At 31.8% G+C, this 21,382-nt stretch overlaps 1 protein-coding gene across 1 annotated transcript in view; it reads left to right on the top strand.

Moving 5' to 3' along the window:
• LOC131845782 (ADP-ribosylation factor 6) overlaps positions 1-21,382 on the top strand; it is a 37,857-nt gene that overhangs the window by 14,566 nt on the left and 1,909 nt on the right. The window contains exons 3-5 of the mRNA XM_059194872.1: positions 17,849-17,957; positions 19,708-19,863; positions 20,196-20,342. Coding sequence (XP_059050855.1) covers positions 17,876-17,957; positions 19,708-19,863; positions 20,196-20,342 — 385 coding nt within the window. The 5' untranslated portion in view covers positions 17,849-17,875. The remainder of the gene's footprint in view (positions 1-17,848; positions 17,958-19,707; positions 19,864-20,195; positions 20,343-21,382) is intronic.

The raw sequence follows: 21,382 nt of genomic DNA, 5'->3' as shown, positions 1-21,382 counted from the left end.
AAACTTCCCTATCTTTGTTCTAAATTGCTATCGTACTCAATTTCAGTATTTAGCACATGTAAAATCGATAGCTACGTAGAACATAAAAGGGCGCCGATATACTTAAAATCACGCGACGGCACTGTTTTACGATCCTAATGTAGTCGCAACGTAACGACCAACGATTGAGATTGTGCCAAATGACGGTACTCTGTTATCTACGGATTTTACACGAATAATTTCTTCCATTGTATCTAATCATTCGTGTTAAAAATGCTAATTTACCTACCTGTAAAATCTATTTTCGCCGCGCGGTTTCTAATCGCGTTTTCACAGATTTGTGTATGGGCTAGGTAAAAGAATATGTACCTAAATGACTTGGTCAGGAAGTTCACATTTAATTACTTGCACTCATTAAAGAGTCTGTACCTACAGATTATATACAAAAACGAGACCCATGATGCCCCGATTAGAAAGGTGTCTTAGGGCGTTTTAAATACAGTACAAATTATTTTAATGAGTAGCAGTAGCGTTTTAGTTACAACTACACTGAACAGATCAGCTTCGGTGTCAGTCCTGGCAGATTGAGGTTTTTCCCACCAAATTTTCTGGCGATGGGGTAATATTGAAGGAACAAATTTGTGGGCGGAAAATGTATGTCTATAAATCAAGAACACAAGCCCAATAAAGAACTGTTATAGACCCTAGTAGCCTAAAGTAAATGGTCGCCACGATGTCTATTACATTATTGAGGAGATTTTTCTTTAAAATCTGATTATTGAGGGATTTTGGACTAAATTTGGGGAATACCAGTCTGACAACACCGTTCGGTGTACGCCATGCTTTTGTACGCACTATTGCTGTCGTTCAACAACTGTATTTTATGGTTTCCCTGTCTGTTGAAACGACATCGGTGTGAGTGAACACGATTTATTGTTAATAAGGGTCAGACGTTTAGGGGCGATGTGACTATGCGACCATCCCAGCTTTCAACATCCACGATCATTCAAATGTATATTTATGAGATAGCTACTAGTTTTCCTCCCTTGGTTTTAGAACAGATGTAATAATATTTTTGTATGGGAAGTAATTATATATTAATATAATTAATATTAGTATTAAAATATCGACACAAACCAACGCGTATAAAATCCTAAAAAAATGCAATTGAAGCAAACAGATGTTATTGTTTTGTTTTAAATCAAATATCTACGACAAACAAAAGGTTCACAATTACTATAACCCAATAAAATAAAGTCTACAATGACATTTCTCATTAATTCAACATGTACCTAAAATAGTTAAGATAATAATTACACAACTGTAAATTGTCTACCGACCCTGAAAATTAATTAATTCAATATAAAGTTTATATGGTGCACAATAATTTTATTTCGAGTTTTATAATAATACTGCAGTGGCTATAAGATAGAATTAGTTGAAACCAAAATACCTACCTAATAAAATAAATAATTGTTGTTTAAAAATTGTTACAATCGTTGTTACTTTATAAATGACCACCGACTAATCCCGTCTTAGTACGGGTGTAATTATTGCCGGATCTTTAATTATAAAAAACAAGATCATTCTCGCTGTTTCTGATTTCTAAAGCAGAGTTCTGAAGGTGAAAACATTTTTAAAATTATGTAAGTTTTGAGTTCGTCCATTACAAATAACTTCTTTTCTTACAGCGAAATTATACACAATATTAATTTAGATTTATGTATCATCATAATATTTTTCGCAACAGTATAAATCGCGCAGCCAGTGTCTGATTTGGTATGAATGGTTGATTGTTGACATTTCTGTTTATTATACTGCACTTTTTTTTCCTTTTATTCATATGGCATTTGTAGAATTACTGAAAGAAAATTCTTATACATACATGTTAATTTACTTAAGTTCAAGGTTAAGACCGAGTTTTACAATAGCGTTTTTTAAAAATTCTGTAATATAAATATTTCGTCTATATGTTGCTCTGCTTACTTCTTGTAAAACATGCAGCAGATTTAGATACAAGATTAGATATAAGATAAACATAGATTTTCAGAATCAATTTGAGAATTTCTCTTGGAATGTTTATCTTATATACAAAATTCTCGTGTTACAATGTTAGTTACCATACTCCTCCGAAACGGCTTGACCGATTTTTATAAAATTTTATATGCATATTCAGTAGTTCTGAAAATTGACTACTATGTATTTTTCATACCCCTAAGTGAAAAGGTTTACCACCCACCACCACCAAGTCCACTCTTATCATTTAAATTTTGGACAATTTTTTTATACCCTGGCATTAAAAATACATACAACCCTAAGTTTTTACCCTTCTATCACTAACCCTTATTTTTAATAGCGATGTTAAATATATGGCAAAACAACGTGTGCGGGGTCAACTAGGTACCTTCATATATAAGCATTTAGGTATTAGTTAATTTAAAAAAATTATTCGTGTTAAGACCCGGTTAATAATTTAAATAATGTACATTTAGGTATTAGCACTGTAACTGCACCAGAGCGAAACTAGTGATAATTATAAGTGGAATATTGAAAGCTCGTACGTTGGTACTAACCCGACGAGTTATATTTGCATAGAAACAAATGTTTACAATGTATAAATCCATCAGAAATAAAATATTGTTCAGTACTTACTTTATCTCAACATTCGCACACAGACACGTCCGTTTTGATAACCCGCGGTTGCGATTTATTATTTATAAGTATATTGTGTTAGCTCATTAAAACTATAAAAAAATTTCTCCTTAAATGTTAATGACATGACATAACGTAAAAGCCAGAATATTAAATAATAAACCGCTTAAGTTTTTTTCCTTAAGTCAATTTCAATTGTTTCAATAAGCTGTTTATACATAGTTAAGAAAAATATTTCCGATTGCTGTTAGTACATGAACGACATATGAGAAAAACTATAATTTAGGGACTTTGTTTATAATAGAATCCAGAACAATGATTTTTAGTATTTTCGTCTGTTCGTCTGGGCTCTAATCTCAGAAACGACTTTATCGATTCGCTATTCTATTGTGATAAAATTGACTTAAAATTGAATGTTTGTTTTATTCCAATCTTTACAAACAAAAGAGTTTACGGGTATAAAGACGCGGGCTCAGCTATTGTTAAATAAAATATGTTGCAACTGTTACTGAAGCGGGAGCACAATTATTAAAAAATTGAGCGATTGATTATTGGAAATATTTAATAAATAAATTTGTTATTAAATAAGTAGTAAATTTCCCAAAAGGTCTCACAGCGAAAAGTCAAGAGTGACATAAAAAAACAGATATCAAAATAATACTAAAAATATAAAAGGAATGGTGGACAAGCTGCCAGCAATAGCAACTGTGATTGAATTAACTAATTAGATTTTTTTCGTGCATTTTAGTGATTGACCCAAATTTTAATAATTTGAGCATAGCTTTACTGTATAAGTATTCTCCATACACGTCAAAAGAAAAAAATATGAATTTCAATAAGATTAAATATATAGATAAAAGCGATAGACATTTCTATTCCAATGTGATATCGAAAATGTATTCGGTGAAAACGTTTTGTACCTGCTGCAATTTATTTTTAAATTCCATGTTAACTTTTATGCCCTAATGAAATGTTAACATTCATTCATGAAACTGATTTAATGTCTTCGGTTAACCATCACGTGTAGGATGCGTGGAGATCGGTTAAAATTGAGGTTAATTCGTTTTATTTCGAGACAAATGCAACCAAACAGAATTGGTTTATTTCTATCACTTTTAACACTGGCTATATTTGATATCAACTTTTCGTTTTGGAACGTTTCGTTTGGTTGTCTATTACCTTCGGCTACGCTCGCGTTGAATATGGTTTTAAATAGGTAATAAACACAACTGCTATTAATTAATAAATAGTTATGATAGTTTTAATTCTACGGGAATTTCCTTTTTATGTCACATTAATATATGTTTTTAAATAATTATAAAATATAAAATAAAGTGTTAAGACCATATTATGTTGATTTATGTACAGAGAACTGTAGCAACTGGCTAATGATAAATATTCTAACTTTATATTTAAACTTTTTTATAGTCTACTCTAGTACAATTTTGTTCCTTCCTTTTATACAAAATTCAGTATATAAGTCTCTTCGCCAATATTTTCTTACTTTCTACTTACATTATATATTACCCAGAAAACAGCATATACTTTACTTAACTTAATACTTTAACTTGGTACTAGAATACGCAGATTTTGTATTAGGTGTACTCGAACAGCCCCAGTATACACGTGTGTGAAAAGCCACGGTTTCTCTAAACCTACTAGTAATGTTTGCCCTTGTGGTTTATTAATAGAAACGGCGAAAGCAACTTTAAGTGGGAATTGCCTCCTTCTGAATTCGAAGAAAAGATCTTCTCTTGTGGTTTAGCATTTTGCCTTCCAATGGTCGTGGGTTCGGTATCGTCCCGTTATTTGTATTCATTAGAAGGTATGTCTTTCTCTTTATACAAATGTTTGATTTGTTTTTATATAGGTTATGTCTGTGTTTTAATATTTTAAATTATTGTCTAATGTACAAACTGTAGTCATAATAGCGCTGTGTGAATTGTCCAGGATTATTGTTATTTAATTTTACTTAGGTATTATTGAGATAGTGAGGATGTGATGATAAACGCTTAACCCTTTCTTATTGCAGCCATAATAAGAGTAGTCCCGGGCGATTGCATTCTAAAATCATATTTAGATAGGGCTATAAAAATGTCTAATGAAAGCAGTTTATATTAAGTTTATTTGAATAAAGATTCTATTCCTAGATTGTTCGGTGTGGTAACTGAATATGCTTCATCCAAATCTCATTTACATATCCCCGTCAAGATCAAATAGATTGTTTTGGGGTGAACTTTCATCTGGCGTAAGAAAAAAAAACAATTATGTAAATGTTGCGTGACTTAGTATAAAATTTATCTTATGGGTTGTTGGAGTATATAAAATGTCATCAAGTTATTTAAATACAACCACCAAATATCGTTTAAACCTGTGTAACGTTTAAACATAATTATAAAACAGACATCCGGTCAATAGGCGTATAAATTAGGATAAACTATCTACTTAAGTAATGTATAGATTAAAATGTATTGTAATAGATTAAAATCACTAATCTTCTCATTTGAACTGTGTTTATGTAGTCATGCAATGGACAAAAAGTAGCTAAAAATAGTATATAATATAATAGTAATAAAATATTTGACCTACTCACTAAAAAAGGACTCTTATTCATTGATTTGCATTTGCTTTTCTCTAAAACCAGTACCAAAAAATTTAACTCAATGGAGTTAATAAATACCTATTTTGATTACTAACCCAATATTAGATAAACGATAACAGACTAATAACTTTGATAACGGCTATGCTTTAATAATGATAATGAGTTTTACGTAATCACAACAAATATATAATTTCTGATTTCAAGGTTAATTTATAATGTGGGGTATTTGTTCAATTAAATTTATATCAGATCAGTCTACTGAAGTCGACTTTGTAGTCGCCTGCAACCGAGTACCTATATCTTACCCATTTCAGTCAGCTCCAAGGCACTTTGCAATCTTTGCCATCACTTTGCAACCGAAACACATCTTTTAAAGCTTAAAAGATGTGTTTCGGTTGCAAAGTGAGATGTAGTTGGAACTATATTGAGTATGGAGGTATAATAGCCTTAGTCCTTAATAATGTAAATGTATCTAAAGTATGTAATAGAGTCTTAGTCCTCAGGAATGGCAACGCGTGGCGTCGCATGATAACGCGATGTCCGTATATAGGCGACGGACGGTTGCATCAACCATCAGATTTCCCGCCAGCTCGTTAGCCATTCCAGTTACATAAAAATAAATATAAACGATATATTTATGGTACAAAAATTAAAATGAAAATCTAAGAATAAACATGTAACTTTGATTAGTTATACATATAACTATAGAATTTTGGTACAGGTCTGAATGCGACATCTTTATGTATAATGACATCGAACATTAATGACGACGTGAAAACTGTCTACCTGTTTGTGTATAGGAATTAGAATGACGTTTTAACACAATATGGTGTTAAATATTGGTTAAACAACTCGAAAAAAATGCTTTCCAAAGGCTTGAAATAATTAGTTTTATGAATGGATTCAGTACACCACCAATAATTGTATACATTAGTAGTAAGCGTTATTTATGTAGATGCTTTATTAATAGAAATGGCGAAATAATAATAGATGTTTTATTATTTATTGTCGTAGATTGTTTATCAGCCGTATAAAGCGATCTATAAAATATACATGCGTACGAAATCGTGGGTAGCACTAGTAATATTTGATTTATATTTCACGGTGTAAGACAAATCTAAATTCAACTCTCAAGCCCCTATCTACCATGGCTTTGAAAGTTCATTGTTATTATTAAAAATAACTTTCTATGCGTTTAGACTGGTAAATTCTTTTAACTATGTTACTTATACAAGTCGCGAGCAATTAACGTTATCAAAGTAATAAAATTTAAAAACATATTTTAATTAAATATTCTTTTGTAATTATCAATTCAGTTATGTTATTATTCTGATATAGTAGGCCTTGGTTTTTCGATTGAGTCATGTAAATCCGTACTAATTTAAAAGTTACCTTTTTACGGTTACATGATGGAAATGATCTTAATTCAATTAAGTTAATTTTTAGTTGAAAGATGCGGTGATCGCTTTCAATACAAACATTGTGTTCCTAAGTATATTTTACCAAAATACTTACAATTAAAAAATTCAATTATTGTAAATTACGAGTACTTGTTTCATTCAATGACTCTTTAAAAATAATACATTACTGTTTTAATAATATATAGAAATGAAATTAATATTATATTGACATGATTAATGTGATAAATAAAACCAATATGATTACTACCTACTGACATGAAAATGGTTAAAGAAAATAGAATTATTAATGAAGAGAGAAATTGCATGTCTACTTGTAATAAAACACTAACTATACGAGACTGTATTCTTAATTCGATACAATTGCATATTTCTGAATAATATTTTACAAATATGTATTACTAGCTGTTTATACAAACTTTTGAACCCATATTTTAACTTTATAGATAACTAGATGTGCCCGCGACTTCGTCCGCGTAAATTGTCGATACTTCCATATAACCTTACATCTCCCTTTCAAACCCTTACATCCCTTTTTTCGGATTAAAAAGTAGCATATGTAAAGGACATATGATCAGATTCAGATCTAGACTATATGTACCAAATTTCATTTAAATCGGTTCAGTAGTTTTGGCGTGAAAGCGAGACAGACAGAAAGACAGACAGAGTTACTTTCGCATTTAAAATATTAGTAAGGATTTTTGGATATAAAATGAGCCATGTCCGACCACGCGATACAATCTGTCTTCACATTAAATTTAATGAAATTTAATGTGGATGAATATCCGCTCAGGTGTTTAGTAGTAAAAATTTAATAAAATACATAGACAGATAATTTTTAGCATTTATAATATTTATATACATTAAATTATTTAAGTAGTTGGAAACGTGGGAATTAGAACAGGAGTAAAAAGTTCCCGAAATAGTTTATAGCCGTCTGCAATACTTAATTAATGAAACGTGTAGTCAGTGTGTCTTGCATATGATAGTAATGAAATACACTTAGCTAATTTCAATTCTGACTCACAAATGCATGTGTTTTATTGGTCCTCCCAACTTTTGTATTAATGAGTATGATTGTTTAAAGGTATGTGGATGTTTTCTATGTATTATTATGTATATATATATACATTTACAATAAAAATTTATATCAGTCGTCTAGTACCCATAATACAAGCTCTGCTTAACTAGATGGCGTTGTGTGAATTATCCAGGGGTATTATTATTATTAACTAGCATGAGTTGTTAATGAATTCATGTCGAGTTGTTAATCAATTTTACGTATCATTGTGCGCCGACTAATATCTTTTTACAATTTTACTAATTTATTGGACGATAGGTAACACATTTGTAGAAATTATTATATATAGGACATAGAAAAATGTTTTTGCTAACCTTCGCACAGGAAGGGAAGGTGATTGCTAATTATATGGACCAATGGCGCCACTCAGTGTACCACCTCAGGTCTATCACTATATGGTGCCCCGCAAAACCATTGTTGCTTATTCTCGAAAATTTGATCAAGACTGACCTACCTTAACGCTAATGTTATCATCCTCCCCTGGTGCTTTGCCAGGTATAACACTAGAGGGTGTACCGTTCCATTATAATTTATGAAAAAAAAAAAAGACCTCTGCACATCATTAGCTAACTTGAATGAGTTTTGGGTATCGAATACTCATAAATCTATCTTTCCATGTCATCGATATTCATTCTATATTTACTATTTATTCGTACAATTTGTAATTGATGAGTTTGACATGTGAGCGAGGTGAATAAACTCCATTATAATCATCCCATGGAGATTGGTCATTTCATTGAGCCGATGTAAACAGCAGCTGTCTATGCGCTAAGGCTGACATGTGCTCAACCTACTTTGTTAATTATAGTGACCTATTTTTGTATGATTGAATGCATTATTGCTATTGACGATTATAGATTTTGGTTTTTTTTACTACCTGTCTTTTCTAATGAATCACTAATTGCAACAAGCAGTATTGAAATACATAACTGATACCTGTTGGAAACTGTTTTATATATATCTTCTTTATTGTCTATGTTTATTATAGCACTATATTGTTTTACATATCTTATTAATATTATAAACGCTAAATATTGTGAGTACCTATGGATGGATGTTTGTTACTCTTTCACGCAAAAACTACTGAACGGTTTTTGATGAAACTTTATAGTAATATAGCGTATACATTAGAATAACATATAGGCGATAAGTATACGCGGGTGAAACGGCGTGCACAGCTATTTTGACGTAAGTTAATATAATTTTTGTACTATACCAGTACCTTTTTCTTTGCTCGTGTCGTCTTGATCTCCTTCCTTCACAGACACCCATAACACTACTGAAGTCTTGTCACCGTTCACACGTAACAATGCATTGTTTATTATAGTCTATTATTCTATGTAAATAAAATGGCTAGGTTATTTACTGAATTGCAACAACCTTGGGTCGAAGTTATAAGTTACTCCATTGATTCATTAAGATGAAATGCCCCAAGGATCCCTTAAATCCCCTTCTCAGCAGACCCTTGTAAATTTATAGAATGTAATCAATTTGCGAAATTACGAGAGGGCAAGAGGGGATATTTGTTTATAGGGGGAGGGAGAGGGGTTGTTAGTAATGGGGACTAGGACCCAATACTAGCAATGTAGATAACATGTCAGGTTAACCTCCACGCGGTTCCCCTGGAGACCATTGTGGTTAATTCTATGTGATTTCATCCCGATGAACTAAATCACCTGTCCAAATGCTCTGCCTATCATCCTACACTGCCCTGCCAGCATATACCTATAAAAAAATATTAGATAAATATATTTCTTTTAGTTTTCGAACACCCCGTCTGTAGTTGTAGTCATGATGGCTTATTATTCTAAAACGTATACAAATCAGTTTGTATCAAAGAAAACGATACTGTTCTATATTTATTTGTGTAGTTTTTTTTATTAAAGTATTTTGGGCTATTACAGGGTTCTAAAGAGAAGGTTTCCTTCTTAACGCTACGACCTGCCTATCTATTCTGCTTGCCCTTATCTAGTAATAACTTATTCACGAATGTCACATAGTTCATGCGTATATAAAGGCGTAAATAGTTGAAAATAAAAGCATTGTAAACAATAATGCCAAGTCATTATTTAATTATAAACGATTATACTTTGGTGATGATCTTGAACTGGTTGTTTGGCAACCGCGTATTAGATTAGCGAGATATCAAGGTCCTCCCGTCTGTAAAAGCCCTTATGTATTGTGACGTCATCAGAAATTTTACTCAAGTGAAAGTGTGGGTATTTATACATTGTGTCATTGAAATTGTAAGAATAGGAATGTTGATGTATGAGAATAGGTAGAATTGTTTATTTTGAAAGTAATGTAAATACACAATCATAACAGAGTTGTGTTGTGTTTTTAGATATTTGTATTCCACACGTAATATTGACAAAGTAAAAAAATAATACATAATACATCTCTGAACAAGTGTTGTATTTCATATAGTAAATTTTATACAAGTACTAATAAAATAATTAATATGTTAATAGGGAATGCCAGTCAGAACACTCATGAAAGTTAATCTTTCTCAAAGAGACAATATGAAAATCTGACGTATTTTTAGAAATTTATTTAAAGTTGACGGAGACAACATGACGGTGCTCATTTTTAAATTAAGTTTAGGGAGAATAAAGTGACCACCAGCATATACCATTGCAGTTCTGTAAAATGAAAAAGACCAATCAGTGGCCGTTACACAAATATTTTGTTATAAAACCCTATATCGTTAACTGCACATAAACAAAATAGATAGGCAATATTCTGCAGCACAATTCCTTACCGAATGTCACTACAGAATAGTACTAGAATTTTACAAATACATTGGAACATCTGCGTCTATGTTTCGCTATCGTTTATTTATATATATATATATATATATATATATATATATATATATATATATATATACTCATAACTATTCTCGATATGGGTTAACTGGGCGCTATAAAGTTTGGTCATACGAATAATTGACGGACCTGTTTGTATGTTTATCTGTCATCGTAATATGTAAGAATTTTTAACATTCGTAATTTTAATATTAATTAATATTCTATTATCATGTAACAATTTACTTTGTGTGAAGAATATGAAATATTGGAGTAACTATTAGTTTTATACTACGAATTATGTCAGTACAATGTAAACATAATTTATGAGTTATCTGCAATTCCGTGGCGTGGAGTGGAGGCTTGCGTAAAACCAGGCATTTTTTGTAGTACGTAGGTATATATCCGTACTAATATTATTAATTGAAAACTATTTCTATATGTTTATTACATATTCTCGATTAAATGGCTGAACGATATTGAATCATGAGTATCATGAGACACGAGAACGAGTAAAGGTTGTCTTTAATCTAAGAAAAAGGAATCGTGGGAAAAAGTAGTCTATAATATGGATTATCTATGGATCAAATTTTATTAAGAAGTGTCCCGAAATTTTTGCGAGAAAAAGTAATATGCATGTTTATAAAATTTGGTATTTGTAATATGAGGATAAACATTAGCAATGTTTGATACAGGCACTTATTAACTCAGTGCTATATAGGCATTATGTACCGTTAGGGAATTGACCGAGACGACGGTCACGGACCGCGGATGGATTTTTTCTCAGTAACCTACTAAAGAATTGTGTTACTAGACAGGTTTTGCTGGTCGATAGTAACTATCATTATTGTAAACTTGTTTTGTCGGCACTTTTCTAAAACGGTGGTAAACAGTTATTAAACGTATAAAAACATGAGTATACCTATTTACTTTTCCTTTAGATTTGCACTAGGTATGAGTGGATAAATTCAGAGACACCGTTACAAATATAAATGGATTTGAGAGCTGGTTTTAGGCTCGACTGTCGATCGCGTTAGTTCCACATGTACTCGGCGAAAGTAATTTGAAGTCAACTCACCCCCATCACCACAATTTTCTTCTGAGACGGTTATCAGGGATTATATATATGGTTCAGGAATCATGTTTTTATTTATAACTGTTCTTAGACAAGATGGAGCGAGCATCTTACTTATTGGTCGTAGCGCGATGTTATATAGCTTAGGCTTTTTGATCAATACTAAATATAAATAACCAACTAAAAACAAACTTTTCAATTTTATAATATTATTATTATATACACAAATAACTTTTATGCTTGTGCTATATTAGTCGTTCGCGGAATGTTATTAATACTTTATGGATATGTATTGTATTCTTGTCGTCTGATTAATCATAATGAAGATTCATAATGTATGTTCATTATTCTGTGTCAACCATTTAAATCGTAATAAAATTTATCAATAATGTATGTACTCCTGACGTAAAAAGAGAAGTGTTATAAGTTTTACGCATCTGTTATCGTAGCTCCTAAACGAATGTAATAGAAATACTGAAGAAAGCTGACGTCATAGTTCTTGGCTACAATTTATTAGATATTTGTGTATGTATGCATTTTTATTTTTAAAATTATTCATCATAATTATTTTAGTATAACTGTTTTAGGGATTAGTACTTATATATAAAATTATACTATATAAAAGAGAAAAACAGTTTACATGGACATGTTAGATACCAATGCTCGACAGTTAATGTGGTATTATTATCCCTAAGTTTATAAAAGAACCGATAATAAACTCAACTGTTTGGTAATATGTGTCTAATTACCGGTATGTACTTTTTTATATATTAAAATCAAATTATCATATGTACAAAAATTTACTAGGTAATAATGATTGCCAAAATAATAATTGCTAATTACGTACAATAAAAAAATGTACACAATGTCATTAGTGGATGCCGTCATTCTATAATTTTGTAATAGCATCGTGGGTGAACACGTTATCTTGGCGCTGTTACTTCTAAATGAATGAATGAACAGGGCAAGTCTTGTAATTGGCTTCGATCCAATACCCGTAGGCGGTACGAAGGGTTTCGTATCTGTCTGCACATAGGGCACGATTTCTAATATTACTGGTAATTATATTGCAAATGGGATTTGTTTGAGCGTTTGTTTTGATTTGAGAGCGGTAAATACGAGTTGGAAGTCTTACGAAAATAATTGCAAAGTGTTCCTTTTTTGTGACAGTTTTGATATAGGTATGTAAGGACTATATAGACGCTGTATTTTATTGTTGACATTAATCTGGGACCGTATAAAAACAAACGTTTAATAACATTTTTCAATTTATAGACGTAATAGGTTTATATTATTAGGTATATAATATATTGATGCTGATTTCTTAGTTAACATCAACAGATGAATTCGATGTACTATGTATTAAATACCGAAAAAATATATTCATAGTAACTTTTTATTCCAAATTAAAGACTTCTATGTTAATGTACATCTCTTCAAAGAAATCAAATGCTCTGTCAACAGGTCGGATGTATATTTATCCTGACTTAGTGCAGGAAATGATGTGGAAATAGCCAATGTCCTGGGGTTGATCTGTTGTAGGTGTGGCGAAGGATCAACCCCTTATTCTATTTTTGTACATTGCCTGTTGTTTTTTTTTAATTATTAATTTGTTTAATACGGTACTTCTGCTTCTGTTCTTTAGTACTTATACATTCCCGTATATCCGTAGAATTATTTATATAATATATTATGTACACTTATTTATCTAGCCACAAAGTTCCACATCGCATTATTATATCCATGTAATTGTGGTGGGATCACTATTTTTTTAATAATATAATCTCCTACGCGTTGTTGCTTACTTACTTGTTAAAGATGTACGTAGCATAGATTAAAGAATTAATAAAATCAATTAAATGTTTTATGAGTTTATCTGTTACAAACAAAATTTTAAACTTCGTTGAAAATTATCAAACATTAGATTATTGCTATAAATACAGATTAATCAGTATACTTAAATTGTTTTATTGATTGGTTTCAAAGGTCACTTCGTTTGCTACTGGGTGGTCTTTTACAAAAAAAATACTTGTCATTCCATTGCCGACTTATCATTTAATTTCTTCTATTTTCTCCAGAGGCACCTCTATCGTATATATCGGCAAGAACATAACGTCGTCATATGGCATATGTGGTTTCCATGAAGCTTTGCAATCCCGGAACACTAATGAGTAATGCTTATGTATGTCACTCTTCAACTGAAATAGCTTACAAAGAAGCTGCTTTGCCTTAGGTTTAAAGGGGTGAGGCAGAGGTACTTGCGTACTTCCTATAAACTCTACTTTGCTAAATCCCGTTTATTTAAATGTAGGCATGAAAGTGTTATTTTGCTTATTGCCAATTTTCTGGTGTACTGAACAAAGTTGTTGCCACATCGCTCCTGTCAAAAGTTGTCCACATTGTTCGCTTCGCAGTCTGACTGCATTTCGTAGTTCAATAATTGTTTCGAGTTTAACTTCCAAATGAGCATTACAGAGCAGGGTTACCAGCCATAAAACTTATTGCCTAGAACAAAGAATTTTAATAATATTGTACCTTTGTTAGTTCTCCAACGTCGTAGTTTATATTTTGGCAAAGAAGACAGAACAAGAAAGGCGGTGCGAGAGTTACCAACAAAAATAGCATTGATACTTTATATTACACAAAAACTTTATGATATTTATTTTTGTTTTTGAGTTTTATCCCAAATATACCACATCATTTTCTTTCAGCGACTTGAACACGCATTTGGATTTATATAACATTATAAAATTATTGGTTACTACAGTAAAAATCTCTTCATAAATGTCCTTAAGTCAAAATCGCGTATATATATTTGTACAAAGATGATAATTTTTTGTCATCGTACATCGTTTCGAGGACAAAAATGTCGCACCCGTTCCTTTTTAATGGCTGATAATAACATGGTACACCCGCCTGCGCTATTGGTTTACGCTGGTCAGGCAGCAGTGACGAAGAATTACGATAAACATGATGTCAGATAAGTTAGGCCATGGTGACGTATTCATCAGGAATTAACTACATTGATTTTTAGGGGGACCGCGTGGAGATCAACCTGACTTGGTACATTGCTAGCAATGGAGTTCATTCTTCGTTCTTCACATTACTAACAATCCCCTCCCCCCCCTGATCTCGTATGCGTAGGATACTTGTACGGTTAGCAACCCTAGAGAGCATTACGTCATTATGATTGCGGAATTTGTATTCAGGTGAATGGAGTTAGTGATTACTGTGTGAATTAAAATTATTATTTGGGTTTTACCTAGTGTAAACTAATTATAAAGTGAGAGTATGAATTTTAGGAATATGTGTGTCTTCTAAGTATGTTATCCGTAATCGCAGCACCAATTACAAGAATTCTTTTTTTCATTCATGAGTAATATTTAATGAATATAGAACATGTGATATGTATATTTTTTGTCTTTGTCTCTATGACATTTTCTCAAACTATGAAATTCGGAAATATTAAATCAAAGTAACACGTAGACTATTTGCTTTCCTAATAACTATTTCTGTTTCTTTTTTTATTCATCAAAATGTAGATTACTTTTCTTAAATTTAATCAACAGTAAATCTTTGCTTAAATTAATTTAGTAACGTAATTTACTACATTTATAAATTAAAAGATTCTTATATTCATATTCTTATGTTTATAAGAAGTTTTTTTTTATATGAAAACAAAATATTTTAATGTTGATTGCACGAACTTGTATAGGAACGTAGTTACGTTAGGATGTACCGACCCAATTTGTTGTTCCGTGTACCAACGACTGACATACCCTCGTTTCAACATTTATGGTATCATGGCACGCCGTTAAAGGTTTATTTTGTTTGTTAAACTTACCTATAGCCAAATTGATGATTGTTTATTGTAAATGGTTCAACCTAGGGTTAGGTTAAACTCTTTCAAAGGTAAATGAAATTATAAGTTGCTGATATCTTCATATACATAAATTGTAATATATTATGTATATAATATAGTAGTTTAACAATTTTTTACGTAGGTAAACTTTGTTAAGTCTTCTGCTTCGATCCTCGATACCTACCACATTACTAACAATCCCCTTTCCCCCAATATGGAAGGTTGTAACCAGTGACATGAAATAATGGTCATCAGTTTTCCATAAAACTGAATAATTGTGGTCTTACTCATACTAATGGTAGTGGAAATAAACGAAATAAAACAAATCTATAAACTATTGAACTATTGGCATGCAGGTTTGTAGATCTCAAATAAAAAAGTTGAATAGTACTGGGTAATTTAGCTTAGCAAGAGAATGTACTAGGAATTCTCACAAGCCATTTACGGTGGTAGTTTGAAAAGAAATACTGCGACCGCTGTATTTTTTGCGAAATAAACGTGATCGCTTTGGTTCATTTGGAAATTTAATTACAAAAGCCATTTGCCGTTTATACGACAATGTGAAATTAGTGTTGCTGACGCACTGGTCACTTAATTTATATTTCACCGCCTTATTTCCGATGGTGGCGGGTTCGACTCTTCGCACGATACAAACATTTGTATTCATGAGTATGATTGTTTGTATTGGTCTGTTGGTTTGTATTATTCTATGTATATTATGTAGACATACATAATATACATAGAAAACACACAGACCGATACGAACAAATATTTGCATCATGCGAGGAATCGAACCCGCGACTATCGGAAACAAAGCGATGTGCTAGACCGCCGAGGTCGACAATAATGATATAAGCTAGTTTGTATTCACTCCAACTAATGCAATCACATTAGTGAATTTGTCAACTACCGTTGAGTTGAGCATGATAGACGATTTCCGAAAGCGTTCTCCCAATTTGAACTGATTGATGACTACACCGATTGTAAATCTAACGACTATTGCATTGCCTTGTAATACTTTAGAAACAATACTATTGGTATTTATTTATTCATCCAAAACAATATAAACTGTGTAGAATTACATACGAGGTCTATAATGTAGTAACTTAAATAATAAATCTTGATATGTCAGCAAGTACCTATAGTGCGATGGTCAACCGAAGTCAAAATGGTTATCATTGTAATAATCATCTACGGAATAGTAATGAATAAGTCAATAAAAATGCCCTCTAGTTTCAAACAATATACTTTTAATTCAATTGATAATTTATTTCACATAAGACAATTTAATAATTATTAAATTGTTTTACGTGAAATATATTATATACCGTAAAACATTGCTGAATAGAAAAAAAAAATATTTACATAATTAGAAGTCATTTTGCAAAGTCGTGCTAGAATTAATTCAGCCGCGTGAATATTATATTTAATTACCTTTTTTCCGTAAATTCATTGTTGACAGAAAAGAAGTTGAAAGGACAATCTCGCTTAGAATTATAGCAGACCTACGGGGATTAAGTTTAATGGACAAAGTTGGTTGGTTGGTTCGTTGGTTTTCCGTCTGTAAATGTGTATTTTTGTTTAATTTATCGTAACTTTCACTTTTTTGTAATCAATCTCTTCCCCGCATTTTCTTATTAGAAATTAAAATTGAATAGTATTTATTAGCATATTTTTTTGGGTTTTTTTATTCTCTAATTATATCTCCCAATATGATGATATTAAAGGAGATACGAGTTTGTATAAATGTCCCTTCTCGCTAAATATCCAGCACTGCCAAAGCCAATGAAAAACAATTAAATAAGTAAAACGAGGCAAGGTGACTTACCTAAAACTTTACCACAACTGAAAGTTGTTAAGAAGCTCCAAAATTTCAGCAAGTTTGTCGCGGTGGCGTGTCTTTGAGTAGCTAACAAATAAAACTTTAATAATTATACTTTTTGCCAAAATTGTCAGTGTTAAAGTTTGGACAGTTGAATTTATTTGCCATTTATATATTTTTAATCTACATTGCTTTAATCTATAATTAATTAAATTGTAATTTGCTTTAGTTAAGAAATTTAATTATAGAATTTGAAAGGACTTAATTGGAATATTATTCAATTAAGTCTAGTATTGATTTTGCGTCTAATTTATGTGTTACTGAATTTTCTCTTAGCGTCAGGTTTTTTAAAATCGATAGAACTTTACTTTATATATTTAATGCCTTTGGAATAATATTTTCTAGATAATATCGTTGAAATACTATGAGTGTATGTCTTTCATATATTTATAACGCAATATTCCGTACGTACCGTGCGTGTACATTTGCCTTATATAATTATATTTAGTTACGTGTAACCATACTAAATTATTATTTAATTTATTTTCAGTTGTGCGGTTGAGGTGAGCTCGGCACCATGGGGAAACTACTCTCGAAAATCTTCGGTAACAAGGAGATGAGGATATTGATGCTGGGACTCGACGCTGCTGGAAAGACTAGTATCCTTTATGATATGTTATTCATATTTATTATTCATATGCTAGAGATTACCTTATTACTTTTTTAAATCTTGCCAAATGTTGCCTTTTTTACATTGACAAAAGGCTCCTGCCTCACATTATTAGTTTATAATAAGCAGTTTTAGTAAGTTATCTCAACTAAGTATCTGTTATATAGTATACCTTCATATTTTTTATTTTATGGTAATATAAATATTGCAAATCGTGATTGAAAAATAGATGTAGGTACTCGTACTTTAGACAGACTAGAGGTGGCTATTAGCTGCTTCATAAATCTTACCGCGGATATCCATTGTCGTTAAGAAAATAGGTGCGGTGTTGAGCCGCACCTATTTTCTTCTGGCGAAGATATAAAGACCAACAATGTCCAACATCATTATTCTAGTGTATAGTTAGAAAAAAAAAATACTGCTAGTAAACGTAGTATCGCTTTAAAATTGTTTCTTTTTGCACCGGTTGGCACGAGACAAAGATGATTTCATGCTCGGGTGAAGATGCATGCTGTACACGTGGCATCTACTTGCATAAATGAATTTTAATGATTTAATCACAATGTTCTCTCGTCGGTAACAATCGTGGGTATTCGCATACCATACGCTCATTATTTAATTAGAACTAACAATGTAACCGAATCAATTATGATATATTGCTCAGATTGATTCAATTTGTATAGCTATCATGTTAGATTTGATTCGATTATCTATAAACATTTAATATTAAGTAGGTAGGGTTTACACTACCTTTGATGTAATAAACGCTTTAGTATGTCACTCATTAATGCCAATGATTTTACATCATACGCCTGTTTTCTCCACCTAAATTTGGTCTCGATTTTCTTGAATGGGATCTAGAATGATTTGATCAATGTATTTTAAAAGAAGCTGGTTATCGATTCAGATGTTTTGTGTGTATGTTTGATTATAGCTAACTCTTATACCTAATTAGTTTTTTTTATTGACGACGTTTACATTCATTATATATAATGTAATGTAATATTAATATAATGTAATGTAATGTAATGATATATTGCTCAAATTAATTATATTTGTATAACTACCATTTTAGATTTGATTTGATTATCTGTAAACATTTAATATTAAATAGGTAAGATTTCTACTACCTTTGATGTAATAAACGCTTTATAACTTTTCTCATTACTTACGCTTTTACATCATGTCTCTGTTTTCTCTATTTAAATTTGGTCTCGACCTTCTTGAACTTGATTAGATCAGTCGATTTTAAAAGAAGGTGGTAGTCGATTAATTTGTTTTGTGTGTGTATGTGTATACTTGATTGGCGTTAACTCTCGTAACTAGTTTTTTTTATTGAGGAGGTTTACACTTTAATTAAATGTATTGATATTCATTTCTTTAAGATGACAGTTGAGTTCGTTTTGTTGTGCAATATCTTCAATGTTTTCTATTTGTAAATGTATTGTTATGCAGCACACTAGCTGTGTCCCGTAGTGCTGGTCTGTGGAATATCTCCTGAATTTTTCTCTGATTAAGAAGATTTGATAGGTGCAAGAATATTTAAAATAGGTATTATATTTTTGTGTATTAAATATAGAAAATCGAATCTTTCGTATTTATAATATTAGTATAGGTATAGAAATATAGAAAAGAACTAGTTCTATATATATTTTTTTGCAAAATACATTACTTTTAGTTTAAGTATTTCCTGTGTCTGGTTATACCTACTCCATATTTCTTTAACCAATTGATTACAGCTATTTTATATAAGTTAAAATTAGGTCAGTCAGTCACAACGATACCTACGGTCGGCTTCAACGTGGAAACTGTGACGTATAAAAATGTCAAATTCAACGTGTGGGACGTAGGGGGGCAAGACAAAATACGACCGCTCTGGAGGCATTACTATACAGGTAAGGCAGATTTGCATTTTCTTTTCTTAATTGATGATAATGAATGTTGCACCCTCTTGCCCTGACGATATACCCTGGCGGGGCACCAGTGCAGTGTGATACTATGACCATCAAGTTAGGTCAGTAAGCCCGTCATAGGGTACTAAACCACTGATAATATAAAAACCCCTAGACAATACAAACAATGATAATCATGAGTACAAATGTTAGCAACGTGCGAGGAATAGAACCGGCAAGCATCGGAGATAACGCGGTATGCTAAACCACTAGACCACCATGACTATCATCACCATGTGCTCCCGCCTAACAGTATTGGTGGTGTATCTTTTCAGGCACTCAAGGTCTAATTTTCGTGGTAGACTGCGCGGACCGCGACCGCATCGACGAGGCGCGCCAAGAACTCCATCGGATCATAAACGACAGGGAGATGCGCGACGCGATCATACTCATCTTCGCCAATAAGCAAGACTTGCCCGAGGGTATGTTTTTATGTAACTCGAATGGCAAATAAGCTGGCTACTCAGGTCAGTAGTCAGCTTATTTGTCCTTATTGTAAAAAAAAAATATCAAATGTGACCAATACAATCACAGGTCGACTGTAGACGATCGTCTTCGTCAATCGTGAAAAATATTTAAAGAAATTTTACCTCGTCTAAAATGTATATAACTGTGATATGCGAAATGACTGCGTCACTCGATGCTTAAAAAGGATATCTTATATTAGGTTGTACATATATCTAAAGGGATATCGCTGGTAAGACAGTGAAAATTATAACCGATTGGTATAATCTATTACTAATCTTTGAAATTTTCTACTGGCCACAATAACAATTACTACGTTACGATCGGGTCACGCCCTTCTCCCTACTAGCCTGCCCAACTCCACAGGGGGTGAATTCTCGTTTCAGTCTTATCAAACTAATAAACTTTATTGTATCTGAGGTTCTCAACATCTCAAATGTCTTTTTCTGAGTGGTTTCGACGATATTTTCGCCAATCGTGAATTGTAATGTACCTATATCTTTTTTATTAAATTCATTTACCTATATAATGATTACTTGCAAATTTTATCAGACTCGGAAAGTCTTTGAATGATTTTTATAAGTAGATTATAAATCGGATGGACCTCGCTAACGATGTACGCTGGTGGGACATCAACAAAGGATCATAAAATGAGCATTTATGTCAAGTCTATCAGCCCATTGTGGCTATTTCATTAGGAATTATCCATGATGATTTCATGAGAGGTCGACTTGACCATTGCTAGCAATATGTTCACTAGTCATCGTTACTTCTAATCTCCTGCTCTACACTGATTACAATTTATGTAGTAGATTTTATTGTTATCGCAAAAAAGAAATATTAACAATATAAGCTAGATAAATATAGATATAGAAAAAAGCCATTTTTTCGCTAACAATAGAAAAACTATGCAATTTTATAAGACTAAACTAGTATTATAAATACTGCATTTTTTTGTCAACCGCTGTTTACCCTTAACTTCTACAACAAAACGCTA

This window comes from Achroia grisella, unplaced genomic scaffold (assembly GCF_030625045.1).
Source record: "Achroia grisella isolate CSIRO2021 unplaced genomic scaffold, CSIRO_AGI_Agris_v1 utg487, whole genome shotgun sequence".
NCBI classification, from domain to species: Eukaryota; Metazoa; Arthropoda; class Insecta; order Lepidoptera; family Pyralidae; genus Achroia; species Achroia grisella.
The sequence above is the reverse complement of the archived record's forward strand: the minus strand, read 5'-3'. Positions and strand labels throughout refer to the sequence as shown.